The 12,948-nt window shown below is 41.8% G+C and overlaps 1 protein-coding gene across 3 annotated transcripts in view; it reads left to right on the top strand.

The window, feature by feature from the left end:
- LOC112246440 (rho GTPase-activating protein SYDE2) overlaps positions 1-9,152 on the top strand; it is a 76,575-nt gene extending 67,423 nt beyond the window's left edge. For all 3 annotated transcript variants that reach the window (XM_042322352.1, XM_024414754.2, XM_024414755.2), the window contains exon 7: positions 4,956-9,152. In XM_042322352.1, coding sequence (XP_042178286.1) covers positions 4,956-5,686 — 731 coding nt within the window. In that variant the 3' untranslated portion in view covers positions 5,687-9,152. The remainder of the gene's footprint in view (positions 1-4,955) is intronic.
- The last annotated feature ends 3,796 nt before the right edge of the window (positions 9,153-12,948 follow it).

Raw genomic sequence — 12,948 nt, 5'->3', positions numbered from 1 at the left:
TGTGTGTGTGACACTTTGGCCTTGGTGACCGCTGTGCTTTTCTGGTAAGTGTGTGTGTGGGCGTGCTTGTGTGTTGTGTGTGTGCGCGCATGTGTGCTTGCGGGCGTGTGTGTTTGAGCAGAGAGCAGGTGGTCAGGGAGAGATCACAATATGGCAGAGTGGTGGAGTGAGAGGAGAGGATGAGGGGAGGGGAGGGGAGGGGAGAGGAGAGGAGAGGAGAGGAGAGGAGAGGAGAGAGAGGAGAGGAGAGGAGAGGAGGAGAGAGGAGAGGAGAGGAGAGGAGAGGAGAGGAGAGGAGAGGGAGAGAGGAGAGGAGAGGAGGCTCTGGATATTTTTAACTGGTCAGGGACAGCACAGTGGGAGCAGCCCTGGATTTGGAAGTGTTCAGGAGGGTGTGTGGCACAGGCAGGATGGGGAGGCTGGGAGTTCAGGGGTTGAGGTGATGGGGGTTCGGGGTTATTTGCTTATTCTTGGATCAATGGCAGATGCCTCCTTGAGCCCTGAAATAAGAACAATCCTGCTTTTCATCTACTACACGCTGTAACAGTCATCATCTGTTCATCTACTACACGCTGTAACACAGTCATCATCTGTTCATCTACTACACGCTGTAACACAGTCATCATCTGTTCATCTACTACACACTGTAACAGTCATTATCTGTTCATCTACTACACGCTGTAACACAGTCATCATCTGTTCATCTACTACACGCTGTAACAGTCATCATCTGTTCATCTACTACACGCTGTAACACAGTCATCATCTGTTCATCTACTACACACTGTAACAGTCATTATCTGTTCATCTACTACACGCTGTAACAGTCATCATCTGTTCATCTACTACACGCTGTAACACAGTCATCATCTGTTCATCTACTACACGCTGTAACAGTCATCATCTGTTCATCTACTACACACTGTAACAGTCATCATCTGTTCATCTACTACACACTGTAACAGTCATTATCTGTTCATCTACTACACGCTGTAACACAGTCATCATCTGTTCATCTACTACACGCTGTAACAGTCATCATCTGTTCATCTACTACACGCTGTAACACAGTCATCATCTGTTCATCTACTACACGCTGTAACAGTCATCATCTGTTCATCTACTACACGCTGTAACACAGTCATCATCTGTTCATCTACTACACACTGTAACAGTCATTATCTGTTCATCTACTACACGCTGTAACAGTCATCATCTGTTCATCTACTACACACTGTAACACAGTCATCATCTGTTCATCTACTACACACTGTAACACAGTCATCATCTGTTCATCTACTACACACTGTAACAGTCATCATCTGTTCATCTACTACACACTGTAACAGTCATCATCTGTTCATCTACTACACACTGTAACAGTCATCATCTGTCATCATCTGTTCATCTACTACTACACTGTAACAGTCATCATCTGTTCATCTACTACACACTGTAACAGTCATCATCTGTTCATCTACTACACACTGTAACAGTCATCATCTGTTCATCTACTACACGCTGTAACAGTCATCATCTGTTCATCTACTACACACTGTAACAGTCATCATCTGTTCATCTACTACACACTGTAACAGTCATCATCTGTTCATCTACTACACACTGTAACAGTCATCATCTGTTCATCTACTACACACTGTAACACAGTCATCATCTGTTCATCTACTACACTGTAACAGTCATCATCTGTTCATCTACTACACACTGTAACACAGTCATCATCTGTTCATCTACTACACACTGTAACACAGTCATCATCTGTTCATCTACTACACACTGTAACAGTCATCATCTGTTCATCTACTACACACTGTAACAGTCATCATCTGTTCATCTACTACACACTGTAACAGTCATCATCTGTTCATCTACTACACACTGTAACAGTCATCATCTGTTCATCTACTACACACTGTAACAGTCATCATCTGTTCATCTACTACACACTGTAACACAGTCATCATCTGTTCATCTACTACACACTGTAACAGTCATCATCTGTTCATCTACTACACACTGTAACAGTCATCATCTGTTCATCTACTACACACTGTAACAGTCATCTACTACACACTGTATCTACTACACACTGTAACAGTCATCATCTGTTCATCTACTACACACTGTAACAGTCATCATCTGTTCATCTACTACACACTGTAACACAGTCATCATCTGTTCATCTACTACACACTGTAACAGTCATCATCTGTTCATCTACTACACACTGTAACAGTCATCATCTGTTCATCTACTACACACTGTAACAGTCATCATCTGTTCATCTACTACACACTGTAACAGTCATCATCTGTTCATCTACTACACACTGTAACAGTCATCATCTGTTCATCTACTACACACTGTAACAGTCATTATCTGTTCATCTACTACATGTGTAACAGTCATCATCTGTTCATCTACTACACACTGTAACAGTCATCATCTGTTCATCTACTACACACTGTAACAGTCATCATCTGTTCATCTACTACACGCTGTAACAGTCAGTCATCATCTCATCATCTGTTCATCTACTACACACTGTAACACAGTCATCATCTGTTCATCTACTACACGCTGTAACACAGTCATCATCTGTTCATCTACTACACGCTGTAACAGTCATCATCTGTTCATCTACTACACGCTGTAACAGTCATCATCTGTTCATCTACTACACGCTGTAACAGTCATCATCTGTTCATCTACTACACGCTGTAACAGTCATCATCTGTTCATCTACTACACGCTGTAACACAGTCATCATCTGTTCATCTACTACACGCTGTAACAGTCATCATCTGTTCATCTACTACACACTGTAACAGTCATCATCTGTTCATCTACTACACACTGTAACAGTCATCATCTGTTCATCTACTACACACTGTAACAGTCATCATCTGTTCATCTACTACACGCTGTAACAGTCATCATCTGTTCATCTACTACACACTGTAACAGTCATCATCTGTTCATCTACTACACACTGTAACACAGTCATCATCTGTTCATCTACTACACGCTGTAACACAGTCATCATCTGTTCATCTACTACACGCTGTAACAGTCATCATCTGTTCATCTACTACACACTGTAACAGTCATCATCTGTTCATCTACTACACACTGTAACACAGTCATCATCTGTTCATCTACTACACGCTGTAACAGTCATCATCTGTTCATCTACTACACACTGTAACACAGTCATCATCTGTTCATCTACTACACACTGTAACACAGTCATCATCTGTTCATCTACTACACACTGTAACAGTCATCATCTGTTCATCTACTACACACTGTAACAGTCATCATCTGTTCATCTACTACACACTGTAACACAGTCATCATCTGTTCATCTACTACACACTGTAACACAGTCATCATCTGTTCATCTACTACACGCTGTAACACAGTCATCATCTGTTCATCTACTACACGCTGTAACACAGTCATCATCTGTTCATCTACTACACACTGTAACACAGTCATCATCTGTTCATCTACTACACGCTGTAACACAGTCATCATCTGTTCATCTACTACACGCTGTAACACAGTCATCATCTGTTCATCAACAATTTCTCATCCCTCTCAGTCACGATTCCCCGGCAAAAATCGGAATTTCATTTATCTGACTTTAATTTATCTGTATGTCCAGCCCTTATATTTAGCCTCACAATGAAGTGTTTTAACATGTTATTTTCAGGACAACCAGGGCTACAAGTAGATCACAAATCAATTTGATATAAACAAATGCATTCATGATTTATTGACAAATGTCAATAAAAAAAGAAGGTCCACCAAAGCAAAAACCTGATAAAAAATGAATTTATACGAATGTAAGTACAGAAATTGTTTGCTCACTGGGAAATGACAGTGACAACAGTTTGGAATTTGAGACAGCAACTATGTGAGCTTATTACAATATTATAGACACTTCGTCCTGGGATTTCCTATGTAGAAGAATGTAGAAGAATCCCATACCTTCTAACAACTCTTGTGTAGCTTGTGAAGTCATAGAGCAAAACATGTTACGTGTTGGTGGGAGTCTCAGCTTTTAATTAGTCAAACCATCCGGACTCTACAGACGTTTTTGTCGAAATACCCGGCACACCGCGCCGGCGTTATGGTGGTGCTCATTGAAAGCATTCATACAGTATGATATCAAAATCAGCTGTTGGCTTTGCTGTTCCACTGTGGGGCTTTTGTACTTTACTTTCTACCTTCTTAAGCATGAAATAGCTGGAACAGTAAAGTCGAGTTTCAAGGTCTTTCATGTCAACTGGCTGCTTGACTGGTTGCTTTTTGTTGCAGTGAGTGGACATATCAGTTTTACCTCTGAAATGTGTTTTGTTTGTTTTGTTTTATTCCGCCACTGACTGTAGGAGGTATGTAAAGGTGTACTGTGGGGGACACTGTGTAGTAGGAACACAGAGAGACAGACAGGTAACTGGGCTGTGGTGGTTGGAGTGTTGGCGTGCTCAGTGTTCTGTTCATCTTCCTAGCTCAGACATGCTCATATCATGTGATTCCCTCCTACCCCTTCTTCACCCCACAGAAGGGACGTGTGTTAGGTTAGTTCACAGACATTTGAAGACTCTGTAAAATGTACAGCTGTAGAAGTGAAGTAGTAGAGTGTGTTGGAGTGGCTTTGGCATATTTCTATGCAGCATGGCATGGGTTAATGTCTAAACTACCACCTTTAGACCGTGGCTGTACTCCAGGAGGACCTTGTGTATACAGTGTGCTTGAATGAAAATTATAATATTTTTTAATTGGTTTGCACCAACAGTGCTTGAAGAGCTTGTGCCATACACCAGGAGTTAACAGAGCTAGGACTATGGCACTGACTGAATAACTTCCTGTTTACTCTTTAACTAACTCTTTCTTTCTCTCTCCTGTCTTTCCATCTCTCCTTATAGTGGTGGACCCACATGGAAAGACCTCATCCCCCATCCTGGAGCACCCCGGCCCAGCCGACCAGCCTGCCGCTCCACCCCTGCGTCGGAGGAAGGAGCGTCCCCAGGTGCTGAACTTGAGTGATGCAGAGATGGCCGGGGTGCTGCGACCTAGGCCGGGCCGACTGGACAGCCCTAGCAACCGTTACGCCGGTGACTGGAGTCGCTGTGGAGAGCGCTACCTCCCCCCTCCTCTGGCCCAGGAGGAAAATGACTATGATGATGTTCCTTCTGAGGATATGGAGGTCACTGAGGAGGGACAGGAAGGAGAGGACAGGGGGAAGGAAGGGGGAGAGGAGCTGAGACAGGAAGGATTACTGCACAGTGGACAGGAGGAAGGACAGGCAGAGCCACCTACAGCAAAACAGGAACCCCCACTACTCCAGGAGGTGCTGGAGGGACCTGTAGAGAAGGAGGAAGAGGAGAGAGAAGCAGAAGAGGAGAGAGTGGAGGAGAGCGATGTCTCCAGTGACGGTCAGCCATCAGACGATAGGGTGTGTGATGATGAGGATGAGCGCATCCTGCCCCTCCACAACCCCAAAGAGCACACATACCAGGCTTACATGAAGATCCAGGACATCAGCCCCGTTCTCAGCAACAGGGTCAACCTGCGAGACCTGCAGGAGAGCATCGACACGCTCATAGGCAACCTGGAGAGAGAGCTCAACAAGAACAATCTCAAAGTTAGCTACTAACACAACACACATTCAGCCTCACAGGCTACTGACTCAAACACACAGCCCAACAGGCTACTGACTCAAACACACAGCCCAACAGGCTACTGACTCAAACACACAGCCCAACAGGCTACTGACTCAAACACACAGCCCAACAGGCTACTGACTCAACACACACTCAGCCCAACAAGCTACTGACTCAACACACAGCCCAACAGACTACTGACTCAACACACAGCCCAACAGACTACTTACTCAACACACAGCCCAACAGACTACTGACTCGACACACACTCAGCCCAACATGCTACTGACTCAAACACACAGCCCCCGAAGATGGAAAAGGCTTAGCTAATTCTAAGGGCTTCGAGACTGGAGAGTTGTTGGGGTTCAGGAATTTAGCTCCAGGGTTGCCGTGGTGACCTTTAATAAAGACGACTCAGTGGCACGTGCACCCGTGTCGTGCGCCCCTGCAGAACTCTGGTGTTTAGAACTCTGGTGCGTGATTGGCTGGACACTTGATTTAGCACCTACCCACAAGACATTATTAGATGTTTCATTAATGTTTTGCTTTTGATGACTTGTTTTTACATGTCGCTCATGTTCTGTTGTTCTTATCCGGTTGTTGTTGTTGTTGTTGTTGCTTCTCTTCTTATTAGAAGAACCCATTGACCCCCAGGGGTGTAAACGGTGCCTTAATTGTGTGAAGGTGGGACTTTAAGGCAGGGGAGAGCTTTTCTATTGAGGTACGAAACATTATGACGTACAGCAATGCACTTATGAGGCAGGCTTTAGTGTATAGTACAAGTCATTTAGGTATATGGTACATGCAGTATAGCTGGCTATGGACTGGGAGGAGAACCAGGGAGGGGGCTAGACCTCTGAACCCTCCTCCTCCTCAGGTACGAGTACAAACGTATCATACAGTCACATACATACCTGCTCCAATACCATGAAGAAACACATAAACAAGGAGATAATGGGTGATGAGTGTTTCTCTCTACCTGCTAGAACAGAGCAGCTAATCTGTAGCAACAAAGAGAGATAGAAAAAATAACTAAAGTCATGTCATGTATTTGAAAAATGAATAAGTGAATATGACATGGGTGAAAACCATTAATATCTGGTTTTCTTTTAGCCCTTCTTCCCCAACCTCCTACATGATCTCGACCAGGGTTTGGTCTTAATGTGCACCCAGGGGTTCCCCAGAACCCCTGATCAAGACCACACGTACCAAACTCATTCCACGGAGGGCCCAGGGTCTGCGGGTTTTCGCTCCTCCCTTGCGCTTAATTGATTAATTAAGGTAATTAATTAGTAAGGAACTCCCTACACCTGGTTGTCTAGGGCCTAATTGAAATGGAAAAACCAAAAAACCTGCAGACACTAGGCCCTCCATGGAATGAGTTTCAGACCCATGATCTAGACAGACAGTGATCACCTGCGGGTTTAAAGAGGAAAAAGTCAAATATGGGAAACTTACGTATGGTACATACTGACTGCAGAACAGCAGTTCACGTGTTTCATAGAAACAGTTACTGTGTGGAGAAGGCTCTGGCTAGTACGACATGTGAGTCCACTACCTAAATAGGTAAAAGCAAGTTTTCAGAAATCCAGGGATTCAGAATGATCAGTATTTAACATATTTATGTATATATAAATGTATTTGGAGTATATATATATTATTTTTTACAGCTTATATATATATATTTCCATACAGGCATATTTAAATGCTCACCATAACCTTGTAGTGTTGACCCATGATAGACTATATAGACGGATTGGTTGTTTAGCAACAAAACCAACACATGTGCAACTATGGGGTTAAACAGATGGGGTTGGCTTAGACTGTTGATAACATGTCAACTATATTTTGTTTCTAATGTTCATTGAAAACAAATACATTTGCACAATGAGCACTTGTCTCTCAAATACATTGTTACAGTTGGTTAGCTAGCTAGAGAATATTTGCCATATTAGCATAGACGTGACATCAGTCAAAACAAGACATGGTATCAAGAACAAGATAAAACAAGCTGAAACGAGCCACCTACAATTCCCCACATGGCAGATTCTTGTCATTGTTGCTAGCTATCTGGCCATCCAGGACCACAACACACGGCCTTCTGCCCCATTGAAATGCGTGCATGGTACCTAACCCGTCTATGTTGCTTTGTTTCCTCCCACTTAAGCTACCTGTACACATCTTAAACGTGCTGGACTAATGGTACAACTTAAGCTGTAATATATATGACATAGAAATACATTCTTGCAGAATGAGAGATATTGTTATTTTTGTTATATTTTTTTGTACATATTTGGCATCTGTTTTGTCGCCGGTTGGTCTAATCTGAGTTCATAGTTGTGTTTAAAAGGTACTGATGAACATTGTTGCATGGTCAAAAGCTTTATTACTGACTTAAACAAGTATATTTCCCACCTGAGGTTATCGTATCATATTTATGTGTACATGGAGATTCTTTTCTATTTGTTCCTATCCCACTTTTTTGTCATCCCTTTGACAGCTGCTGACACAGACTAACAACCAGGTTCAAAAGAACATTTAATTGAAAGACTAAATGAAAGGAAAATCATTCAGCTAGCTAGTCCCTAAGGCGATTGCAGTGCAGTAGTTTCCTATGGTGATGGGAAACTATCCAGTGAAGCTTTCATTATATAAGGATGTTTTTCTGGTCCCTTGTTCCTCTCCTCCGGATCTGGCCCTTGTTCCTCTCCTCCGGATCTGGCCCTTGTTCCTCTCCTCCGGATCTGGCCCTTGTTCCTCTCCTCCGGATCTGGCCCTTGTTCCTCTCCTCCGGATCTGGCCCTTGTTCCTCTCCTCCGGATCTGGCCCTTGTTCCTCTCCTCCGGATCTGGCCGTTGTTCCTCTCCTCCGGGTCTGACCCTGGTTCCTCTCCTCCGGGTCTGACCCTGGTTCCTCTCCTCCGGGCCTGGCCCTTGTTCCTCTCCTCCGGGTCTGGCCTGGCCCTGTGTCCTCTCCTCTGGGTCTGGCCCTGTTTCCTCTCCTCCGGGCCTGGCCCTGTTTCCTCTCCTCCGGGCCTGGCCTGGCCCTGTTTCCTCTCGTCCAGGCCTGGCCCTGTTTCCTCTCCTCCGGGCCTGGCCTGGCCCTGTTTCCTCTCCTCCGGGCCTGGCCTGGCCCTGTTTCCTCTCCTCCGGGGCTGGCCTAGCACTGTATCTATCAATGCATTCCTCCCTATTCACTCTAACCCCCTCCCTCCTTCCCTCTTAATCAGCGTGTCACATGTCCACATTGTGTCTGAGCATGTGCACATCGTTGTTTGCGTGTACAGTAAGTGTCATACGGTCAACGTGTTTCTGTAATAGTTGTTTTGTTTCATCTCTGTCCTGTTTGTATGTCTGTCTTGGAAACAGAAAGCTATGATGAAAGCATCCCTAAATAGAATAATACTTTGTACTGATCTTGAGAAATGTATGGTCATATTAAAGTATATATTTCACATGGCCTCGCGTCTTTCTGGTTATTACATTTTGTCAAGTTGATTCAACCATGTTCTGCTGCCAAATCCTTGGCCGGTAGATGAGAGTAAAGTGAAACACTCAAAACATCCCATTTTGAGATGTAATGTCTGTTATGTCTTTTTGCTATTCACTTTAGACCAGTATTAACATTTCTAACATTAACAGTCATTAACAGTCACTTATTTATTGGGTCTTGGTTTCTACCGATGTTGCTTTCAGAATCCGCTACTGTGCTGTGACTTCCTGCCTTTAAGTTAGAAGGGATTTCAAATAAGGGTTTTTAAGGTATTAGGGTTCAAATAAGGGTTTTCCAAGGTGTTAGGGTTCAACTATGAATTTACAAGGTATTAGGGTTCAAATATGGATTTCCAAGGTATTAGGGTTCAAATATGGATTTCCAAGGTATTAGGGTTCAAATATGGATTTCCAAGGTGTTAGGGTTCAAATATGGATTTCCAAAGTGTTAGGGTTCAAATATGGATTTCCAAAGTGTTAGGGTTCAAATATGGATTTCCAAGGTATTAGGGTTCAAATATGGATTTCCAAGGTATTAGGGTTCAAATATGGATTTCCAAGGTATTAGGGTTCAAATATGGATTTCCAAGGTGTTAGGGTTCAAATATGGATTTCCAAGGTATTAGCGTTAATCTATCTTTGCTATGGAAAAGTTAGAGCAAAGCAACAAAAGACAGGAAAGATGGGAAGTGTTCCTGGCTCTGCAGAGTTTTGGGAATATTTTTAGGATGTGGGAATCTCCCAGTGCTTGGCACAGCTTCGGGGACATTCCAGAACGACAGCCCTCTTCATTTTAACTCTGTGGAGTAGCCTGCTACCTTTCTTTTCTCTCTTTTTACGCTCCGTAACACAATTACCCCACTGAAGACATTCTTTTAAAAAGTATACTCTTCCATAACAGACTTAATATGGGCAAATAAAACTCATGGAATAAAATGGAAAGTTTTACGTCTTCCTAAGTCTGAGGTTGATTTAAAACATCCAGACTTGGAATTATATCAACTCGCCACCCAAGGCTTTTACTACAGACATATAGTTAAATCCACTAAAGAGGAACAATGGGTACATATTGAAGATGCTCATCCCCAGAATCTTTTTACGTGTTTGTTTTCAAAAGATTAAGCTAAGAACATTAACAACTCCATAGTTAAGAACCTCATAACAATATGGAAGAACATTAACAACTCCATAGTTAAGAACCTCATAACAATATGGAAGAACATTAACAACTCCATAGTTAAGAACCTCATAACAATATGGAAGAACATTAACAACTCCATAGTTAAGAACCTCATAACAATATGGAAGAACATTAACAACTTCATAGTTAAGAACCTCATAACAATATGGAAGAACATTAACAACTTCATAGTTAAGAACCTCATAACAATATGGAAGAACATTAACAACTTCATAGTTAAGAACCTCATAACAATATGGAAGAACATTAACAACTTCATAGTTAAGAACCTCATAACAATATGGAAGAACATTAACAACTTCATAGTTAAGAACCTCATAACAATATGGAAGAACATTAACAACTTCATAGTTAAGAACCTCATAACAATATGGAAGAACATTAACAACTTCATAGTTAAGAACCTCATAACAATATGGAAGAACATTAACAACTTCATAGTTAAGAACCTCATAACAATATGGAAGAACATTAACAACTTCATAGTTAAGAACATAGTTAAGAACCTCATAACAATATGGAAGAACATTAACAACTTCATAGTTAAGAACATAGTTAAGAACCTCATAACAATATGGAAGAACATTAAACGGATTCTGCAAGAACCAATATCACACCCCTATGGAACAATCCTTGGATAGCGTTTCAGAATACACAGATAATTTGGAAAACTAAAAGCATAGGAACCGTAAAATAATTGGTTTTAGGAAATATATTAAGTTCCATGACAGAATTAAAAAGACCAATGTAGATATTTTAAAATATATGCAAATTAAAAGTTTTGATTTTAAATCTTTTGGACATCAGAGCAATCTCAAAATTCTGTTTGGGTCAAAAAATGATACTCATACGATAGGTAAGATATACAAAACCTTGCAGAGAACCTATCCAACTGACAACCTCTTGGTTCAAATATGAACTATTTGAACCAAGACTTAAAAATAACTGATATTGGCACAAGTTGGAGGGAGCATAGCAAACAAAATTACAGCTAACAAAAATGTACGCTTAATCCCATGGATAGAATTTATTATACAACAGACAAATAATTAATAATCATTCATTATTAATAAATTCTACAGCAAAACGGAGAGTCATGTCTTAAGTGTAAGACTAACAATTAGTCAATAATCCATGCCTTCTGGGAATGCTATGAAGTTCAAAAATGATGGCCTGACTAATGAAAGTTGTTAATCTGTCTGTCCGCATATTTCAAGACATGTCATATGAGGCGGCAGTGAGATACCCAATGTGTTGGACGACACTCTTCTCATCAATTATCTTGAAAAAACATATTCTTAAAAACTGGAAATCAACCAATCCTCCATTGTTAAGACAATAGAAAAAGCAGATGCTTCATTCTGTAAATATTGAAAGAGCATGGGCGACGAAGAGGAACAAAATGGTGCAATGTGAGGACATGTGTCGGAGAGTAGTGCAGGCACTGGAGATAGAACAGGTGGGTCTGGGCAGGACTGATGATGTTGTTGTGCGTCAGTATGTTATATTTTGTATTTGTATGTTTTGTTTTGTCTTGTTTGAAAATACAGCCAGGGCACCCATAATAGAAGTCAGTATTAGATGTCCATCCATGTCTGAGGACGTGGATGGAGGACGTGGACGTGCAAACTTTCAAATTCCAAACTTCAGACGAGCCTGGACATGTACTGGCGTTAGCAGGGGGACACGTCTGGCACTGCAGGATTTGAGTCCCTGGCGGCGTAGTGTGTTACTGATGGTAGGCTTTGTTACTTTGGTCCCAGCTCTCTGCAGGTCATTCACTAGGTCCCCCCGTGGGTTTTTGGGATTTTTGCTCACCGTTCTTGTGATCATTTTGACCCCACGGGGTGAGATCTTGCGTGGAGCCCCAGATCGAGGGAGATTATCAGTGGTCTTGTATGTCTTCCATTTCCTAATAATTGCTCCCACAGTTGATTTCTTCAAACCAAGCTGCTTACCTATTGCAGATTCATTCTTCCCAGTCTGGTGGAGGTCTACAATTTTGTTTCTGGTGTCCTTTGACAGCTCTTTGGTCTTGGCCATAGTGGAGTTTGGAGTGTGACTGTTTGAGGTTGTGGACAGGTGTCTTTTATACTGATAACAAGTTCAAACAGGTGCCATTAATACGGGTAACGAGTGGAGGACAGAGGAGCCTCTAAAAGAAGAAGTTACAGGTCTGTGAGAGCCAGAAATCTTGCTTGTTTGTAGGTGACCAAATACTTATTTTCCACCATAATTTGCAAATTAATTCATTAAAAATCCTACAATGTGATTTTCTGGATTTTTTTTTCTAATTTTGTCTGTCATAGTTGAAGTGTACCTATAATGAAAATTACAGGCCTCTCTCATCTTTTTAAGTGGGAGAACTTTCACAATTGGTGGCTGACTAAATACTTTTAGCCCCACTGTGTATATATATATGCCACCCCCCACTTCTTAGACCAAAGTTGTTCCACTGCTGAAAATAATATTAATAAAATCTTTCAAATAATAATAATAATAAAAAACATATGATAAACACCTTCAGCAGTAAGGGAACATAGTTCCAAACAATCCAGAGCCA

The sequence above is a fragment of the Oncorhynchus tshawytscha genome, linkage group LG05 (genome assembly GCF_018296145.1).
Source record: "Oncorhynchus tshawytscha isolate Ot180627B linkage group LG05, Otsh_v2.0, whole genome shotgun sequence".
Lineage (NCBI taxonomy): Eukaryota > Metazoa > Chordata > Actinopteri > Salmoniformes > Salmonidae > Oncorhynchus > Oncorhynchus tshawytscha.
This window is presented reverse-complemented; position numbering and strand designations above follow the sequence as displayed.